Source organism: Trichechus manatus, unplaced genomic scaffold, assembly GCF_000243295.1.
Source record: "Trichechus manatus latirostris isolate Lorelei unplaced genomic scaffold, TriManLat1.0 scaffold00244, whole genome shotgun sequence".
NCBI classification, from domain to species: Eukaryota; Metazoa; Chordata; class Mammalia; order Sirenia; family Trichechidae; genus Trichechus; species Trichechus manatus.
Genome location: NW_004444180.1, coordinates 2932723 through 2953270, shown reverse-complemented (window position 1 = coordinate 2953270; position 20548 = coordinate 2932723). Strand labels below are relative to the sequence as shown.

General features: G+C 51.5%; 1 protein-coding gene across 6 annotated transcripts in view; it reads left to right on the top strand.

The window, feature by feature from the left end:
• Nucleotides 1-20207, top strand: part of NAP1L4 (nucleosome assembly protein 1 like 4) — a 43824-nt gene extending 23617 nt beyond the window's left edge. For 2 of the 6 annotated variants that reach the window (XM_004389394.2, XM_023724364.1), the window contains 8 exons: nt 5366-5505; nt 6736-6881; nt 10088-10110; nt 10523-10642; nt 13480-13509; nt 13793-13849; nt 15708-15741; nt 19057-20207. In XM_004389394.2, coding sequence (XP_004389451.1) covers nt 5366-5505; nt 6736-6881; nt 10088-10110; nt 10523-10642; nt 13480-13509; nt 13793-13849; nt 15708-15713 — 522 coding nt within the window. In that variant the 3' untranslated portion in view covers nt 15714-15741; nt 19057-20207. Of the gene's footprint in view, nt 1-5365; nt 5506-6735; nt 6882-10087; nt 10111-10522; nt 10643-13479; nt 13510-13792 lie in introns of all 6 variants that reach the window. The other 4 variants (XM_023724365.1, XM_023724362.1, XR_002822820.1 and 1 more) reach the window with 3 other exon arrangements.
• Nucleotides 20208-20548: the final 341 nt, after the last annotated feature.

The window sequence follows — 20548 nt, the reverse complement described above, 5'->3', positions numbered from 1 at the left end:
CACTGACTGACCGGCCCCACGTCTCCCTGGGCCCCATCACTGACTGACCGGCCCCACGTCTCCTTGGGCCCCATCACTGACTGGCCCCACATCTCCTTGGGCCCCAACACTGACTAACCCGCCCCACGTCTCCCTGGCACTGGGCTGGAGAAGCTGGTCAGACCATGTCAGTGTCACAAGGCCACAAGCCAGTTAGCAGCAGCTCCAGGAGGTCTCGACTTCTCGCGTTTCTGCTGTCCCATGTACCACCTGTGAGCTTTGAGTTTGTTTCCTCTCGTCAGATGGGGTGATAGCAGACTTCTAAGGGTCTTACGAGTTTATGAGGATCTGGTGTGTGTAAAAAAAGGTTTAAACGGATGGGAGGTACAGGTACAGATGTGAGTAACACCTTTAACAGAAATCCAAGGTTTTACGTTAAAAGGTAATTGCAGGTAGATGGGATTAAAAAGTGTTCTCCGAGTGTGACTAATTCGTCATGAAATGCATCTTTCAAAAACGCCTGGGTATGACGTGTACGGTCCCACGTTGTGGGAAGTGCCTGCCTGCCGTTTAGTAAAACCCACTGGACGTGAGCTGCTGCTGGTTTCTGTCGGTGACGAAGTGAGGCCTCAAACGTCAGGTCTCGTGGGTGCTCGGTTCTTCGCTGGCAGCACCACTTGGGACCGGTTAGCCTGGCATTGGTGACAGGTTCCTTTCCAGCGCAGCCATGTTTCAGAAGACGGAGGACTGGCTGACTGACTGTGGTGTCCGGTTTTAGGTCTTGGAGACTAAGTGCTGTGTGTTGGCTTTGGGTTAGGGATGGGGTGGGGAGTGACCGAGGATGAGGGTCCATCCCTTTTCCCCTCCATGTCCTGGCTCCAGATAGCTGGCTAGCAGGTGAGGGCCTGTGTGAGTGAGGTCTCTTCTCCCAGGCCCATAGCTACTATCTGACAGATGGGGGGGCCTGAGTGTGTCCCATCTCCTTTTCCTGTCTGCTCTAGTATCTAAGGTGGCACTTGAGGGTCCCTCTGGGTGGGGTGGGGGCCTGCACTGAGCCTACCACGGGCCAAGGGGCTTTTCTGGGGCCGTGGCGCAGCTCTGCCTAAAGGGGGCGCCCTCTCCTTCCCCTCCGCCCTGCTGTGGCGGTGGCTCCTCCCAGTGAGTGCCCTTAGCATGTGCTCAGCTATGCCAGAGCGCCCCCTAGAGGCTTGTGAGCGCATGTGTCGTTTGCTCCCTTGGTGTGAATTCCTTTGTGTGTGTGCCCATGAGTGTGGGGTTCTGAGATTTCTGTGTGTGGTTTTTCCTCACCCTCCTTTCTCACCTGTGACCCATCAGATTCAGTTTATTGCCTTTTTCCCCCTTGGGGGCAATTCTTTTTTTTTTTCCTTTCTTCTTCTTTGCTGTCTTATTGGACACCTGTTAGCTGATTTTCTCGGCCCGTTTTCTTCCCATCTCAGCCGCAGGTCCATCTTGTGTGGTCCTCCATCTCTAGCGATCGCTCCTGGACAAAGAACAGAGCCTTCGCTGTAGCACATGGGCCAGTGAGCTGGGTCTGTTGGTGTTCGCCTCCCCCGCTAGGGAAGTCGTGGGCTTGTTACAGGAAATTTGTGTGAAGAACATTATAGAAAATCACCATCTTCAAGAAGTAGCTGTTAGCAGTTTGGTGTGTTCCCCCTTAATCTTTTTCCTTTTTATTAAATTATGAAACATTTAATAAGACATCAAATTTATAAAGAAAAATGAAGGCGAGTGCCCTCCCTTCAGGAGTGAGGCGGGCCAGTGTGTGCAGCGTTGGCGGTGCTCTGGGCTCCTCTTTACTCACCTCCACAGGCGCCGTGGCCTTGATTTCACCCCTGTGTATTTATGTACCTGTCTGTTCAGAAAACTGGGACTGTGGTGCACATAGTTTATACTGCTTTTCCCACTTAACCAGCAGAAGCTTTGCTTGGGGAAAAGAGTTGTTAGTGCATCCGTTGTTGGTAAAATGTCTTGTTTAGTGAGTGACAGTCCCTGAATATGCCACCCCCCGTTTTAAATAACTGCATCAGGATGAGGAGACTTGAACCCAAATCTGATTACATTGCTGGTGGTTTCTTCAGTTTAGAGTTCTTTTAACGTCTTTACTGGATCAAAGGAAATGAACGTTTTAAGGCCAAAAGGTTGTTCCGTTTACATTTCTGTGGGCAGTGTTTTTTTACACCTACTTTTTTGTTAATGATATGTTTTTCAGACTTTCTATTTTGAAATGACTTCACACTTAGAGAAGAGTTACAGCCACGGTAAAGAGAATCCCACGTCCCTGTCCCCCGACTCTGTAGTGTCACCTTTGACCACGTAGGCTCCACCTTGGGCGTGGTTGGAGGGTTGTCTCCTGACTCAGCAGTGAGTGCTGGTAAAAACAGCAGCAGCCACTTTACTCTGCCGGGCAAAAATGACATCTAACCTTACATTTCTGTATTACTAGTCAGATTGGGCTTTTTTTGTGTATTTATGACGGGGGGTTGTATATGTGTGATTTTTTTTGTTTGTTTCTTTTTAGAATTTTGCTATTCTGAACATTTTTTCAATCTCTTTTCCAGTTGATGGTTGTACCGTTAGAATAAAAACATCCAGCGTTTAGCAAGCATTGCCTGTGAACTTAATTAGCTCTGTTAAGTGTTTCCATAGATGAATCCTCAGGTCATGCAGAAAGGAAGCGTTGTTACTTCTGTTTTACAAGTAAGGAAACTAAGGCACAGAGACATTGAATAACTTCCCAAAGTCACACAGCACCTAGGACAGAGCTAGGGTTTGAACGCAGGCCATCTGGACCCTGAATCAGTCTTTTCTCCACAATACTAGACTATATATAATTTACTTAACTGAGATCCCCATTCTTTTCTTGTTTATAAGTAGGTCAGGTGAATATCTTTGTACATATTGAAGCATTTGCTCAGGTGTTTTCTTCAGACAAATTCATTTGTGACTACAAAAAGTAAAAGGAAAGAAAGAAGAGACCAAAATGGATGTCGGAAGAGATTTGAAACTTGCTCTTGACTGTAGAGTAGCTAAAGCGAAAGGAAGAAATGATGAAGTAAAAGAGCTGAACAGAAGATTTCAAAGGGCGGCTCGAGAAGACAAAGTACCAGGTAAAGTGTTACAATGACACGTGCAAAGACCTGGAGATACAAAACCAAAAGGGAAGAGCACGCTCAGCATTTCTCACGCTGAAAAAACTGAAGAAGAAAGTCAAGCTTCGAGTTGCAGTATTAAAAGAGTCTATGGGTGGAATATCAAGCAACCCAGGAAGCATCAAAAGAAGATAGGAGTACACAGAGTCACTGTACCAAAAAGAATTGGTCGGCACTCAGCCATTTCAGGAGGTAGCATATGGTCAAGAACCAGTGGTATTGAAGGAAGAAGTCCATGCTGCACTGAAGGCATTGGTGAAAATCAAGATTCCAGGAATTGACAGAATATGAATTGAGATGTTTCATCAAACAAATGCAACTCTGGAAGCGCTCCCTTGTCTCTCTCAAGAAATTTGGAAGATAGCTACCTGGCTAGTCAACTGGAAGAGAACCATATTTGTGCCCATTCCAAAGAAAGGTGATCCAACCGAATGTGGAGATTATTGAACTGTATCGTTAATATCACACACAAGTAAAGTTTTGCTGATAATCTTTCAAAACCAGTTGCAGCAATACACAGATAGTTGCTTCACTTATTATGATCCACACAAGCAGATGCCTTTGCTGCCAGCAGTTCAGGCTAGGTTCAGAAGAGGACGTGGAATGAGGGATCTCTTTGTTGATGATGTCAGATGGATCTTGGCTAAAAGCAGAGAATACCAGAAAGATGTTCGTTGTTAGGTGCTGTTGAGATGTTTATGACTCAGTGACCCTGTGTACAACAGAAGGAAACGCCGCCCAGTCCTGCGCCATCCTCCTCATTCCTAGTCTGTCTTAGTCTGGAAGCTGTAACATATTTGCCATGTGTGACCCTGCTGGTATTTGGGTACCAGTGGCATAGCTTCCAGCGTCACAGAACACACAAGCCCCCACAGTAAGATAAACTGGGGAAGATGTTTACCTGTTTTTTATTAACTGTGCAAAAGCATTTGATTGTGTGGATCATAACAAATTAAGCAACATCATGATAAACAGAGAAAAGATTGAAGTTGTGGAGGATTTCATTTTACTTAGATCCACAGTCGGCGCCCATGGAAGCAGCAGTCAGGAAATCAAATGATGTATTGCATTGGGCACACTTGCTGCAAGACTAAACTGTTAGAAAACGAAGATGTCACTTGGAGGACTAAGGTGCACCTGACCCAAGCCGTGGGGTTTTGGTCGCCTCGTAAGCCTGCGGAAGCTGGGCGATGATTATAAGGACTGAAGACTTGATGCCTTTGAATTACGGTGTTGGCGAGGAATATCGAACGGACTGCCGGAAGAATGGACAAGTCTGTCCTGGAGGAAGCACAGCCAGATTGCTCCTCACAAGCGAGGACGGCAAAGCTTTATCTCACATACTTTGTACATGTTCTCAGGAGAGATCAGTCCCTGGAGAAGGACATCATGCTTGGTAAAGTAGAGGGTCAGCAATAGAGAGGAGGACCCTCGACAAGATGGATGGACCCAGTGGCTGCAATAATCCCCTGAAACACAGCAACGATTGTGAGGACGGCGCAGGACCGGGCAGCGTTTCCGTCTGTTGTACACGGGGTCGCCGTGAGTCAGAACTGACTCGACAAGACGGCACCTAACAACAAATAGTAACTACTTGGTATACATCCTGTATTTTTTTTTCCTATTCTGTTTGTCTTTTTTCGGACTTGTGGAGTTCTTTCTAAATGAAGGATTGACTTGTGGTCCTTGTTGAGTTTTGCGGAGGCCCAGCATGTGCTTCCCTTTTTTCCTTCCCCTTCCCACACAGCTCGCCACGTTCGCCGTCGGCAGAGACAGCAAAACACAGGTTGACTGGCCGCGTCCCAGGGGAAGGGCGAGGAAAGGGCTGCGTCCCTGGTGCCTGGTTTCTTCTTCTGGACGGCTGTCTGATCTTCACCTCTCCCTTCTTCGTGGCAGGGGCTGGGGCAGCAGATAGAGGCTAGGATGTCTCATGGGAGCTTGGCCTCGTAGTGGGGGCCGTCCAGAGTGGGAGACATGCTCCCCCATTGGTGGGCTTTAGTGTTACAGGGTTTTTTCCCAATCTGTCACCTTTTTTTTTTTTTTAACTTGGTGGTGATGTTTTTTCCAGTAAAGAAGATTTTCTTGTTACGTGATCTGAGCCTATGACAGCATGCTTGGAGAAGAGCCGATTTCAGTTAGTACGGTGTGGTGCGTGAAGTATGTCGCTCGTTGTTTTTACATTTGAAGCGGTGCTAATCGTGAGCGTTTCTTTTCAGTCTTTTGTATTAGAGTTCCACTTTGAACCCAACGATTACTTCACCAATTCAGTCCTGACGAAAACGTACAAGATGAAGTCCGAGCCTGATAAGGCTGATCCTTTTTCCTTTGAAGGCCCTGAAATTGTTGACTGTGATGGGTAAGAAAAGGCGTTCTCACTTTCTTTTTTTTTTTTTTAAACAAAAGTAAGAAATGATTTTAGAACTTTGTAGGTGAAATAGAAAATAGGAAAAAAGCAAAATGTTTCATTTGCCCAGTAGATGAAGATTTAAATTAAGTAGTGTCAGTTTGGGGAACTTAATGTGTGATGTGTGAGGTTTGAGAGAGTGGTCCAGTGTCCTTGCTCTAATGAGAAGATCGAGTTGTATGTTCTCTAGACACCAGAAATGAGGTTCTGATCATTGACCTGATAGATTGCCCCCCACAAATAAATAACCTGAATGAATGCATGAGTCTGTGCATTGGAAATTGGTGGTGCTGTTTAATTGCTCTTTGAATCACGGCCCAGCATCTCGGTGCTTTCAGTCTCCATGATCACCAGGGAGAGACTGAGTTTAGAATTCATTCCCTTTGGTTGACTAGAGACTGTCTGGGGATTTTATCCTTCATTTAAAGCAGGTGTCCTTACTCACTGGAATCGAGCACTTCCCCTGAGGAATCTCCCCTTTATGGGCCTCAGAACATCATTAGGCGTCTGCTAGACTCAGATGGCAGATCATTTTGAAAGCTCAGACCCAGAGCTAGGCCATCATGTGACAAAGGCAGGTACGGTTCAGGTGCCGCCAGGTGTTCTGGTGTCCAGGAGGATGCACGTCCTTAAAAAGCCCCTCACAGAGGACTGCTTGGCTCGGATGCGGGTAGAGGGTGGTTGGGACTGGCCGTCAGTTATTTGCAGCTGGTGACCAGTTTCCTTTCTCCGACCTGTACTGCTCGCGTAGTTGCCTTGAGAATTCAGGGGTTGTGAGCCATCGGCCCAGAGCGTGCTCTGGGGCTCGTGCCGGGCGGTGAGCGCCGAGCTCTTGTCCGGCCCAGCCTTGACCGCACTGTGTCACAGAAGGCAGCCTGCAGCGCGCCCACGCGGCGTCTCAGGAGAAGAATGCAGCTGCGCTTCCAGGACCCTAAAGCTGGAGTCCCACCCACCCCGGCGGCGGGAGACCAGGCATTTCCCATTCACTGACCTTCAGGTGACCTTCGTAGACAGTTGCCCGCTGGCTGTACGGAGGGTTCGCTCAGTTTGCAGCTTGTTTTTTTAAAAAATTCTCCAGGTGTTTCACAGAGCTATACTTTACTTATTGTGTATACTTATAATTGATTTTTCCCGTGGAGCTGTGTGTCCATGATAGTTTCTTGCTGTCCTTTGTCCCTGTAGGTGTACTATTGACTGGAAGAAAGGGAAAAATGTCACAGTTAAAACCATCAAGAAAAAGCAGAAACACAAGGGTCGAGGCACTGTTAGAACAATTACTAAACAAGTACCCAATGATTCATTTTTCAACTTCTTCAGTCCACTGAAAGGTATGTCAGTTGGGTTGTTTGTATTGATTATGTACTTGTGTAGAAGGACCTCATTGACTTGATAGGTTCACAGCTGCCCCGAGAGCTCAGTCCTGTTCGCGGTCAGCGGGGAGGGCGCCTGTCTGATAGGTTCACAGCTCCCCAAGAGCTCAGTCCTGTCCATGTCAGTGGGGAGGATACCTGTTGTGAGTCCAGCGTGTTGAGCCGCTAAGGTGCAGGGTGGGCTTATAGGAGAAGGACTGACATCTTCAGCGGGAAAAGGGACCTGAAGTGAGTGCCCCACCTGGCCTGCCCTGCACCTGGATTCTGGAGAGTCCCCCAGGCCGCAGCAGGCACTTCTGAGCTTGCCTCCTTGGGCTCTCCGGCCTCTGTCTGCGTGGTGTCAGCCTCACAGCCGGCCTGCCCACGCCTCGGTTTCAGCTCCCAGCTGAAGGTGGAAGCCCTGCCTGGGCTCGAGAGTTTGTCCTAAGCGGATCTGATGTCGGTCTTTTTGTTGCTGGTGCATGGACTTGAGTGATCTGCCCAACCATGCTTCCCTCAAATTCTGTTGTCTGTTATGCTGTATTTGGTAGGGTACAAGGTTTCTTGGAATTTTTATATTGTTTCCTTTCCTTGTTTGTGTAATTGTAGAAAGAGGATTGTTCTTACTTGCTGTGAAGTCACTTAATAACTCATGGAACCCCATGTGTGTCAGAGTAGAACTGTGCTCCATAGAGCTTTCAAGGCTGTGACCTTTTGGAAGCAGATTGCCAGGCCTGTCTTCCCAGGCGTCTCTGGGTGGGTTCAAACCACCCACCTTTTGGATTAACAGTTTGTGCCACCCAAGGACTCTCTTGGAATTTCTGTGTTGACAAAACGAAAGTAGTTGGATTTCCATTTTTTTAAAGAGTTTGGTCAGAATCATATTTTGGAAGCTTCAGGATTTTTCCCCCTTTATATCACTATTACTCTTGCTTTATTTTTTTCAATTTCCACATGATAGAATAAAAACGAGACCTTTGAGTATGTGAAGGCTGAGCAGGTCGCTTTGAGAGTTACTTGGGAGTCTTGATGTGATGTTCTAACCATGACAGAGCGCTGAGGCCAGACTCGGCCACGTTCAAATAATGGATGTAGGGGGAAAAGTATTTTCTCAGTATTTTCCATGGACTGAAACGTAATTTGAAACGAAATAAAGCCAGCCCTGGTACAGATCATTGGTTAATGTTTGGGTTGTTTGTTAGAGAGCAAAGGATGGCAGTGGGGGAGGGGGTGGTGTAGGGTAGTCAAGAAAATAATCAAAATTGATGAAATTTTTTAGAAATGGAAGAGACAGTAGTTAGCTTGTCCAGCCTTTTTTTCCTTACAAAACAGGTCCTGTGGTGACCTGTGAACCCCAGTCAGTGACCCCTGGGAGATGCCTGTCAGGTGTTGACAGTTTTAGGTTGTCTCCAGACCTGTGCCTCAGACCCCGCAGTGACCTCAGCCGTGGAGCCGTGGACCTCAGTTCCTCAGCAGTGAACACGGTGCTGCAGCCTGCCTGGGGCAGCCCGGTGAGGGTGGAGGAGCAGTTACTGGTTCCCCGTGCCTGGAGGCCAGTCATCAGGGTGCCTTAGGTCCTCTCCTAGCAGGCCTGTGGGGCTTCAGGGAGGGCAGCCTTGAGTCGCTCAGCGCCCGAGGCTCCGGGGCCCCCAGAGTGAGACAGAGTAGAGTGAACTTCCAGCCCCTGACAAGAGTCGAGGCCCCAGAGCAGACACTTGAGAGTTGGGATCAGAGCCCAGAACCTCACTGGCGTGTCACTTGGCTTGGTTCAGTGTGGTTTCCGCCCCTGCCTTTCCGTCATTCTTTAGGGGCTTTAGTTCGGCACCTGAGCCTCACCGTCCAGTGAGGAGCTCCTAGCAGAGAGGAAGCCGCCCTGCCCACAGGGAATTTCTGTTCCGCGGGATTTCCATGCTCTGCTCTCGTTCCTCCTTTCTGAACAGATACGCAGCCGAAAGTCTCTTCCTACCTAGCTGAGATGGCATGTTAATTTTATTGTGATTTAGGTGAAAGTTTGCAAAGCAAATTAGTTTCTCATTAAACACCCAATACACAAACTGTTCTGTGCCATTGGTTGCCAACCCCGTGACGTATCCACACTCTCTCTCGCCTTCTCCGCCCTGAGTTCCCTGATTGCATTCATCCGGTTTTCCTGTCCCTTCCTGCCTTTTTGTCTTTGTTTTTGGGCTGGTGTACCCATTAGTCTCGTATATATGATTGAACTAGGAAGCACATCCCTTATGTGTGTTATTGTTGGGCCTATAGACTTGTCTAATCTTTGGTTGAAGCGTGAACCTCAGAAGTGATTTCAGTACTGAGTTAAAAGGGTGCCTGGGAGCCATACTCCCAAGGTTTCTCCAGTCTCTGTCAGACCAACAAGTCTAGTCTTTTTGTGTGTGTGTGTGAATTTGAGTTCTGTTTTACATTTTTCTCCTGCTTTGTTCGGACCCTCTTGTGATCCCAGCCAGAGCAGTTGGTGGTGGTAACCGGCACCATCTGGTGGTTCTGGGCTCCGTCTGGTTGTGGTAGTAGTGGTCCATTAGTCCTTGGGACTAATCTTTCCCTTGTGTCTTCGGTCTTCATTCTTGCTTGCTCCAGATGGAATGGGACCAGTAGATGGATCTTAGATGACCACTCGCAGGCTTTTAAGGCCCCAGTCACTACGCACCACAGTCGAATGTAGAACGTTTTCTTTGTAGACCGTGTTGTGCCAGTTGAGCTAATGTCCCCCGAGATCGTGGTCCCCAGCCCTCAGCCCAGTAGCTTGGTCTCTCAGGGCTTAGGGCTGTTTCCTTGTTTATGGTGTCATCACATACAGCTTTGCAGGACACGAGTCTCCACCCGAATGGCCACAGTCGGCCACCCGACACACCTTTCCGCCATTGATACTTTCCACCTCAGTAAAGTTTGGGTCTGTGCCCCAGCTCCAGCCTGCAGCTCAGGGCTCGCGTGGGGAAGGAGGGAGCGTGGAGGGAGCCGGGACAGCTTTCGTTCCAAGGGCTAGATATGTTCACGCCCAGGATGAAGTTGAGAAGACCCTGAGGAGGCCCACGGCTCAGGCCCTTTCTGTCGAAAAGCCTCGAGGTGTGAAATGCTCCGTTGTATCTGTCAGCTGAGCTTTCTGTGTGAGCTAATTTTAAATTTTTTGGTATTTAGTATAATATATGTTTTGTCTTGTTCTTTTATAGCTTCTGGGGATGGAGAATCACTGGTAAGATTTGTCATTAAAAGTCTTACTTTCTACGAAACTTTTTCCTGAGTAATCGTCTGCTTTTTAGAATCCATTCCTGCTCCCTAAAACCTGGTGTTAATTTATAATTACCGCACCTTTCTGTTGGAGAACAGTCTGAATTTCCCATGCTGGCCTTCACCTTCCGTATCAGATGTGTGTCCTTCTGACCATGCTTGGTGCCATGTGTTTGGGGTGTCAGTACCCCGACTCTGGGGGCCCTGCTCTGGTGTGGTCTTGCCTACTTTCCTCTCACTGTGCCCTGTCGGTTCCTTTAAAGCTGTCTGTTGTCACGTTAAGTGGTTTCTGCGTGTGTAGGGACGATCCCCCAGGAGGGAGGGCGAGGTTGGGTCGGGCTGAGAGAACGATGCGCTCACGTTTCGGTCTCCCTCAGGATGAAGATTCCGAGTTCACCTTAGCCTCTGATTTTGAGATTGGACACTTCTTCCGCGAGAGGATAGTCCCCCGCGCGGTGCTCTACTTCACTGGGGAGGCCATCGAGGACGACGACAACGTATGTGGGGGTGGGGGGTGATGTTGCCGCGAAGCCCGAGACTGTTGCTGCGTTATCACTGACGTGTGGTCACGGCTGCTCTCTGGTGTTTTGGTGGGAACTAGAGTAGGAGGGAAGGAGCCCTGGTGGCGCCGTGGCTGAGTGCTCCCTGCTAACCCAAAGGTTGGTGGTTCGAACCCACCAGCTGCTCCATGAGAGAAAGACTTGGCGATCTGTTCCCGTAAAGGTTACAGCCTAGAAAACCCTGTGGGGTGGTTCTGCTCTGTCACGTGGGGCCTCTGTGAGTCAGAATCGACAGCACCCCACAAGGACAGAAGAGGAGGGGGCAGAAAGGAACAGGAGAGCAGGTCCCCTGTGGGGTGGTCTTGGAGCCAGGTTACTGTAACTCTGCTCTGGTGACGTTCCACGAGACTGTCTGCGGCCCCAGAGGCCCGTCATCTCTCTGCATGTCCGGTACGCCTCAGGGACCTTCAGGCCTGGGGAGAAGCTCATTCGTGGAGGTCTGGCCCCACCACACGATGCTCAGTGAGGGGCACTCATGCTGGCCTGTGGCTTACCATGTAAAAGAACTAGAAGCCCGAGGTCCACAAGGAAAACAGCCCAACTGTGCGTGCTGCCTTTCTTTGTGCCAGAGGAAGAGCAGCTCTCCCACTGCCAGCCCTGGGGGTGCAGCCCAGGGAGCCCCACTCTCCGTCAGAGCCAGTGCTCAGGGCGGCCTGTGTCTTCCTGACGTGTGGAAGGCCGTGGTGTTCTGTGGCGTGGTGCTGGAAGTGGGCTTTAGATGATGCTTCTCCCCATCTCTCAGAGTCCCGTGGCCATGGCTGCTTTTAGGTGGCCCTTTGTAGGAGGAGCTCAGGCAGCCTGGAGTCACTATGCACCTGGGGGCGTCCCAGCTCTGCAGAGGAGCCCAGCGGAGGCCCGCTTCTCCTCACATCTCTCCTTACTCGGGCAGTTCAGCTTCTCCTTTCTAACTTGGGGCCTACCCACTCAGGCTATGAGGTGGTGGTGGGGTCGGGGAACGGCACACACAGAACGTAGCATGGCCTTCAAGAAGGTGTTTGGAGAATTGCTAGTTTAGATGACTTCTGGAGCAGCACTGTCCAGTAGGACTTCCTGCAGCGAGGGAACTGGTCTGTGCCTGCTCTGCCCAGCACGGACGGACATAGAATATGGCTCATGTGACTGAGGAGCTGAGTGCTTAATTGTAGCTCATCTTAGTTAAGTGGCCACACATTGGAAAGCACACCTCTAGACCAGTGGTTTCCAAGCTTTTTTGATCCACACTCACCAGTTAACATTTCTGAATCTGCCACGTATGCGTGTTTACTCATTTACACTGCGTGCAGCCAGCGCAGGTACTGACGTGAGCGGTGTAGCTTATTTGCTTTTAACGTACGTGTGCTCATTCGCGTATAATGTATTCAGCGCTTATACTGCCGATGAGCAGTGTGGTCCACAGGTTAGAAGTGTGAACTCAAGTCAGCCATTTGCATCTGAGCCCTAATTCTGCCACTTGGAACTGTGTGGCCCTTTGCGCCTCAGTGGCTTCATCTGTTAGAGGAGGTGGGGGAGTGGCCGTAGGGCTGCTGTGGGGTGAATGGGAACAGCACCCAGCACGGTGGGTGCTCAGTAAGCGCTGGTGTGGAAGTCGCTCTGTTGATGTTGGGTACGTTATAGATCACACGTGCGAGCTAAGATGTTAAAGGATGAAGTAAATAGGTTCCGATATCTTATTCCTGTGCTCTGACGGTTCCAACATGTTCGTCCTCTTGGGGTATGTGTGCCCCACTTTGGGAACCACTGCTCTAGACAAGTGTGAATATGACCCTGCAGCCCTCAGGTGGAGTCTTTCAAAAGAGAGCCTCCTTGAAGGTGAGGTGAAGTCCTTGGAGCCTCAGAAACGAGGCCTGGAGCTTGTCGGAGCCTTGTTCACACCTGGCCTCACACGCCCCCAGAGTTGTTGGCTGCAGGACCCTTGAAAGCCTTCTTCCCCAAAGTCCAGGCCCTTTGGGGCAGGATGCTTAGCGAGGGAGGGAGGGGGGATGGGCTGCTTTGTGGTCAGAGGCAGGCAGGAGAGTGCTGCCGGGCCCCTGGGCGCCCTGCAGGGGTCTTCTGAGCTTGTCTCTAAAGCGCATGTGTGCAGGTGTTCGGGGACGGGGCTGCTTGTCAGCAGAATGGCCGACCTGAGTGGTCGGGTGTCCTGTGTCAGTTGGGGTTGGGTTTGGGTCTAAGCCTCCCGTTTGAAGCGTGAGCGGAGTCTGACTTTGGAGAAATGAATTCAGTACCCCGCAGCTCCAGTGTGGGAGGCTCCTAGGAGCACTGGAGTTTTGATTTATTTTAGAGATGAAACTCCACGGCTTCATTGTATGTCTACCAAGCAAAAGTTTCTTTTTCCCCGGTATGAGATGGCAAATAAAATCAGGTGGAAATTCCTGTATGTGGTATGGTTGTGCTGCTGGTTTGCTTAGATCAGCCTTGTAGAAAATTGGAAGGAAACAGACTCATCATGTTGTAAAAACCTGTTCCTGTCTGCCCACGCTGTGCTCTGGAAGCGTGGCGGGCAGTCGGCGGTGGTGTCGCAGTGGGCCCCAGCGCCCCTGGGGCCTGGGGGTGGTCCCCGCCTGCTGGCTCCTCTGTGTGGTCCCATCCCCACTCTTGTGTGGGTGATTGTCGGGTACTGGGGACCCGTTACAGCAGCAGGACTCACACACCTGGGACCCCTCGGTCCAGGCCGGTGGGGTCCGGCTCAGGAGGTGTGGGAAGGAGCTGTGTCTCGGTCGGGTGGCTGCTGTGTTTTAGAAACTTAAAGGTGTTTGTTTTGTTTTTTGTTTTTTCAGTTTGAAGAAGGCGAGGAGGGAGAAGAGGAGGTAAGAAACAGGTCAGGGAGACATGGCCATGTCCCTGCAGCATCGTCTCTATGGATTTCTCTGCCAAAAGAAAAATACGCTTTTTCAGGAATATGTTCATTTCAGGGTTACCTGTGAGAACAAAAAAACTCCCCGGATGGTCTAAAGTGTCCGTACGAAGGAAGTGATTCAGTCAGTCATGGGTGGCAGTAATGGATTCCTTTTCAATGGAAACGTTGCTCGGGTTTGTTCGTTGTGAAATGGCAGTCGTGTGCATCCTGCCTGTTTGGTCCTTTCCCCACAGGACTTGGAAGGTGACGAGGAAGGCGAAGAGGATGAGGATGCCGAAATCAACCCCAAGGTGAGCGATTTGGGGGACACCCAGCAGGGGGTGCTGCGCTGTTGGACCTTTCACAGATAGTTTGCACCTTGGACGTGGACATGGGGGTGTGAAGAGTTCGCGTGTGTCATTCGTTAATTAGAAAACTTAAACTGTATCAGAAAAAATGGGGGAATATTCTTGCACCTGATGGATGATTTCATGAAGTGTTGAAGTATAAATAATTGGTAAAAAGCGTTCCTGAAATCTTTTTAAAGCGCTGTGTTGCTTACGTAACTTGTTCTGTAAAGCAGCTTTCTTTTCCTGCCCCGACAACGTGGGTGAATGTTGTTGTTCTGTTAGGTTTTGTTTGTTTTTGAAAAGGTGCAAAGCAGAGTCTCGGGGTGGGGAACAAAGGATTATTTTTCAGTAGCTGCAATAACGACATCGTAGGCACAGTTTTGCAGTTGTATTTGGGCTACGAGTTCTCAGAAGATATGTCTACAGAGAGATGTATCTGATTTAATCTAAAATAAACTAGTAAAGCTATGCTATAGGAAACAAATCTAAACAAAGAGTCTACACCATCCCGTTAACGATGCCTGTAAGTCTGAGTGTTCATGGCGCTGTCACACCAGCTGAAAATCAGCGTGCTTTTCCGTTTAAATTGTATTTTAAAGACCAGAACTACTTTAATGCAGCCCAAAGCTGTAGTGAGAATTTACTCTGATTTTCTAGCATGAAATTGTTTATAGCTTCCTTGCATCTTAGAATTCAGTGTATTGTGGGCTGTCAGAATGCTAATTAACATTACCTGGCTTTTTTGTAGTATGTCTCTCTAGGCATCGTTTGTTTGTCTGTCCGTCTGTTTGTCCGTAGCCCTGTTTTCTGCCCACGGTGGACTGTGCGCTAAGCCGTCAGCACCACCACCTGGCCCCACGATCGGTGTGTTAACTCTAGACCTTCCTGAGTGCCCGGTCACTGTAGGTCCTTCAGGGAGGGCCAGGAGGGGGGACAGCTGGTGTCAGACTTCCGAAGCACGAGCCGTGTGCTCCTCTGGGAACAAGGGCATGAGAAGGTGCGCTCAGAGCCGAGCTGTCAGTCACTGGTGTGCTGGATGGGGTCTTGCTCCACGTGGTCGGTGGGCATGAAGACAGGCCTGTCCATTAACTGGTTGACAGGCTCTGTGATGATGTCACCTCACACTGCTGTGATGCTGTTGGATCGACCTGCGTGCCAGCCGTGCTTCTTTGGCTTGTTCTCCTGCCCTCCGGGGCCCGAGGGGCTACATGCCAGCTTTGATCGTAAAGCCGAGGCCGTCTCCACGCCTTGCAGTCACACCTTTGGGTCTGTCTCAGGCCCTTGTCTGGCTGGCAGCTGGCACTCTGCTCCTTCGGGGTCTTTTTGTTGTTGTTTTGTCTGCTCTGCTTCTCTTGTGTTGCCTTGCCACATCTGCTGTCTCCTCTCACGTCACCTCCGTTTCTTAAAAGCATTCTCGCGAGTCATAAATACTCTCGTGGTCTCAGATGGGATTGATGGTCAGGGTCAGTGAGGAGTGCCAGAAAGGACTCCCAGCCGCACGCGGTCGGACAGGACTCGGGTCACAATGTGGTCGTTCTGTTTCTTCACGCTTGCTTCTTCATGGTGCCCCGTGATATGAGGGTCTGCACAAGTGGAAGGGACGTTTTGGTGGTGGAAACAGTCGGTTGTAAGTGAAACAAATGTTTTCTGCCCGTTCGTAAAGATCCCGACCCGGGGTGTTGCAGTGACTTGTCTTGGGTTGAGTAGTTAGTAGGCAGTTTTTTGGGATCAGGAGAAATTGTGGCTGTTCCTCCTGTATGATTTTGTGTATTTCATTTTCTTTCATGCTGACAGTTCCTTTCATTTTTTTCCCGTTTAGGTGTAATTTTTGTTACTCATTCATGCGTTTCTAGGTAAGGTGGCATTCCATTCATATCTACTTTCCAAGCTTCTGATCTGTAACTTCCTACACTCTGCTGCCTTGGCTCTGGGTGAGGAGGACAGCTGGTGTCCAGGCACATGCAGCACTGTCCTCAGCAGCAGGCTTTGTCCCGGGCTCAGTTGGGTTGCTTTGAAACAGGGCCCCTGAACGGTTCAAACAAACACGGCAGGTAGATTGGGCTTCTGCTTTCTGAACCCCGTGTTTCTTGCTAACCAAGCAGCAAAGACGCCACTTGTGTGGCCTTTCCCTTGAAGGGAGAGGACAGAGGAGAGGGGCCCAGGGGTGTCAGCCGCCTGTGGGGTGGCCCACACACAAGCCCCATGTCCTTTTTAAGACCCCACTGCATTAAGGGTCCTTAGCCGGATTGGGCTGCATCTCGATGGGTCGTCACTCACTCCCTGTGGCCGGCCCGCACCAGTTCCTCGAGTGTCTCTGGGCGTGTGTTGGCTGCTTATATTTCTTCAGTTTGGGTGTCGTGTGAACGAATAGGTATGTACAGACGAGTAACCAAATATTTAACAGGGCAGAATTTTTCACCTAAAAAGCTGCTGGCATCTGTTTTAGTGTGAGGTTGATGGAGAAGCGTGCTCTGGCTGAAGAAGAGAAGAACCAGCTGTAGACTAAAACCAGTGTCAGCTGCGTGAGCCCGCCCTCGGCCCTGCGTGCTGCGTGAGGGCACCTGCGTGATGGTGCCTGTGCGTCTGGAATGGGCTGCCAGCTCAGACGGGAGGGGAGGGAGGCTGCGGCCACTGTTGATGCCCTCGCTCGTGGGACCACCTCAAGTTGCAGGGCGCAGGGGCATCATGGGAAGGGCAGAAGTGGGAACAGGAGATGCCGTGGGAGGGGACGGGGCTCTGCCCTGTTGCCCCAGAGTGGCACGGGAACCCTAGTGGCCAGGCAGACCGACGTCCTGAGAGTCTGCCTCAGTTCTCACTTCTCTGGGCTTTTTTCATAGAAAACAAATAGGCTGTTGGCAGATTTGGGCCTAAAAAACATTTTGATTAGATGAAATCAACATGCTTTTTGTCTCTTAATACTATGTTTTAAAGGGCTGCGCCTGATCATTTTACTGGCTAAAATTATGCCCAGTTGCCATTGATTCTTACTGCCCCTGGAGGTCTGAAGAACTTAGCAAACTGTGGCCACTCTTGTCTCTCCTGTGCCCGGTTGTCACATACGCTCTAGTGGAAGGGAATGTTCTGTTTTCAGACATGTTGATCACCTCTTGAGCCGCGATCCTGGGTGCGTGCGTAGGTGGTGGCCCGTCTCTGCCCCCTCCTCGGATTGACTGGTCTCTGTTCAAACCCCTTCCTTCTTTCTCCGAAATGGTCCCAGGATGAACCAGGGTTTCTCTCCCCGTCCTTGCATATAGAAAGCACCGTCTCCTGCTGCCTGGGTGATCACTTAGCACTGAGTGGCCGGGTCCTCATCACACTGGGGACATGACTAGAGGCTGCACAGCTGTGGTTTTATTTAGCCTGTGTCACAGGCCAGAAACCACAGGCGTCTCTACACCATGCGTCCCCATGTGCAGATGCTCTGGGCTTCTGCCCATGTGGGCACTGTCCTCAGAGCTGGCACAGCTCGCAGCAGGTGTCCCACCACTCGCTCTTCCTCAGCAGGCCAGTGGGCAGAGCCAGCGCCATCCTGCCCAGAGGCCCTCGGGCCTCGGTGCTTGCCCTTCCCTCTTCCCCTCTCCATCTGACTGGTAAGGAGAGGCCCACAGCGTGGGCACGCTGGCCCGATCCTGAGCACCTCCCTCTCCGACAGCCCCCTGGTGGTCATGTTTGCTTCCTGTCCCTTCCGATAAGGACTGTGTCCCTCTCACCAGTTCTGGTTTTCTGTAAGAAGAGAGGATAAGATAATCTCACGGTTGAAAAAGCTGTGTAACTTACGCAGTATAACATATGTTCCACAATAGATTGTGTCTGTGATTTAGAGGTGACAGAGAGTAAAAAGTCTCTTCCCACCCGGTGTCGTCTGCCCCAGTTCCCACCGTGTCCCCCCTACAAAACCACTTCATGAGCTTCACGTTTGCAGATGCCCACGTGGAAATGCATGCACTTTCCTCTCCGGCTGTTGTTGGTCTGAGCCAGGGGGACTCCTGCTTCCCCCGGGCCCCCAGCCGGAAGTCCCTGGCCCTTGAATGTTGGGTGGACAGACGTCACTTCTCTTCTGTAGGCCTGTTGGCCAGGCTGATTTTGTTTTGGAGCCCAGGCTCCTGGCAGTGCTCAGCCGCACCTGTGACAGGCAGGAGTGGGGAGGCCTTCCCAGAGCGGCCCGTCATCGCCCCTGCTGAGAGCTGGGCCAACGTGTGCGCCCTGGAGTTTTCCAGAGCTCTTTGCATTCCGCTTACAAGAGGCGGACTCGGTGTCCAGGGCAGTCACTTGTCCTCTGTGCTTCCTGCCTCATCCCAAGAAGGAGCTGGAGGCCCAGCGTGCACCGTGGCGGGTATCGGCTCTGTCCTCCCGGCCGGCCTTTGGAAGCAGGAAGCGCGGGTGTCCTATAGGCTCCACAGGCGTGCCGGGTGCTGGTCAGAGTAATTGTCATCTTCGCAGCCGGGAACCAGAGGTCACAAGGTCACACAGAAGTGTTAGCAGAGCAAGTGTCTGTGCTGGTGCCCACGCACAGCCCGGGTGCTGACGTGGCTTAGGCCTTGTTTTTCTCCGCCATCAGCTCCTGCTGTGAGGTGCACACATTAGAGAGTATGTAGTCAGTCCGCCCCTCTAGGGGAACCCCTTAGAGGAAGGCCAGACCATCCCTGGGGCCCCGTTTGTGACGCTCCTTAGAGTAGCCTCTCGTCGCTGGTTGGAGCAGTTCCTGGAGTGTGGGTCTGCTCGGTGACCCCCTGAGTGAGAAAACGAAGCTCCCCCAGAATAGATGCTTCCACTCCCATGAGCATCTGGGGGCCTCAGCGGGGCTGGCTTACTCCTCGGCCTGTGGGTGGAGGGTCAGAGTTGGTGGGCAGCAAGGGGCCAGCCCTGTGCGCGCAGTGGGGCCTCTGTGAGGGGCAGCCCTGTAAGTGCTGACAAGACCGCGGGCTGCAGGGAGTGCAGGGGTGAGGCGCAGAGCTTCCTGACACTGATCCCTGCGACCCCACGGCCCTCCCTCTGCCTGTCTCTTACTCTGTGGTCAGTGTGTCTTTAAACAGGCAGCCCCGGTGTGACTTCTGGGCAGTTAGCTCTGTCTCTGGTTGCTGTTTGTAAAAGTACACCTGCAGTGAGCAGTGTGTGGCTAACGAGAAGGTGGACTCTTCTCTGAACGGCCCATCCTCTCTCGTTCGCAGAAGGACCCCAGCCAGCCCGCCGAGTGCAAGCAGCAGTAAGAAGCGCACCTCTGCGGGCACCGCTGGACCGTCGGGGACGCCTCAGCCACCGCCACGGCGCATCCGCATTGACAGCGCTCACACCTAACGTCTTCCCCTGTGCATGGTTTTCACTTACCTTTCCCTTTTTCTTTATTATTTGGCTTAACTTGTACAGTGGCAACTTGATGCATTTCAAAAGTAGGAGGCTCCGTCCTGCACTTCGACCACCTCTGCACCCTGGGCTCAGTGAGCTTCTGGCCCTGCCCTCGGGGCCCAGAGAGACCATGCGGGTGGGCAGGCTGGGGGGGTCGGCGCCCGGGAGCCAGTGCACCGCCGTCAGCTGGCCGTGATGCTCCCCTCTCCTGTGAGGGAGCCCCGGGGCGGGGTGCTGGCCACGGAGCGTGTCAGCTGTTGTGATGTAGGGGAACCGCCCGCCCAGAGCAGGCACCCGGAGCCAGGTCGCGCTTCCTTAGGACCTTCTGCTTTCCTTTGGTTTGGCGGGGTTGGGGCAGGGGCGGGGGCGCACACCAGCTCCCAGGTGATAGCTTTAGTAGTTCATTTTGTATTTATTTATTCATCCATGTTTGTAAGGCCTTTGAGCTTAGGCTGTGGCTCGTCCTGACGATTTCTGAAACCGTGTTGTGACAGCAGAGCTGGAAGATGGGGCGTCCGCGGCGGCAGCGCGGCCTCTTGTTGAGGAGACCGGCTGCTCCTGCCGACGGTTCTGGACAAGGGGGTGTGTCTGTGCATGCAGACCGCAGCTTGCTGTGAACGTCGAGGGCCTGTAGCCAGAGCATCGGCAGCTGTTAGTCCCCCAGCGGTGGCTGAAGGCTTGGGCGGAAAGGCTCTCAGCCGAGCATGTGAACATCGAGTCCTGGTTTGTCAGGGCTGCCTCCTTCCCGGCTCCACCGTTGGTTTGGTTTCAAAGCCCTGGATTCGGTGGGACCTGCCCTCGACCAACACGCAGGGCTCCAGAGCATGTGGCGGCCATCTGTGCAGTGGAGTCCCCGCGGCCAGGCGTGGAGAGCGTGCCTAGCCTTAACCTTACAGTACACATTTGTATCTTACTACGGTGTTTCAATTTGTACAGAATAGTTAGAATATTCTATTAAAGTTGTGAAACATGAATCGGCCCTGGACTGCCATCTCTCTCTTTGGGGGAATGGGGGGCGGGGGGGCGTCCTCTGCTCCTCTCCCAGCGTCTCCCGGATGTGGGTGGTCACAGGCTCCGTTGGCCTCTTCCTGGGTGTTTGTGAGATCCAGCCCCTCCAGCCCAGCTTTAGTGCTGAGGTTCTAGAACGAGTGTTCAGGAAGCAGCTGCGGTCACTTGCCCACCGGACTTGCCGTGTCTCCTCCACTCAGGTCCTCCCTGGGGGGGAGGGGCTTGGGGCCCTCGGGGGACGTTTGTCACAGTGGGAGAGACCCGTGTCTCCAGGTTATGAGTCACTCAAAGGTTCCGGGAAGGGACTTC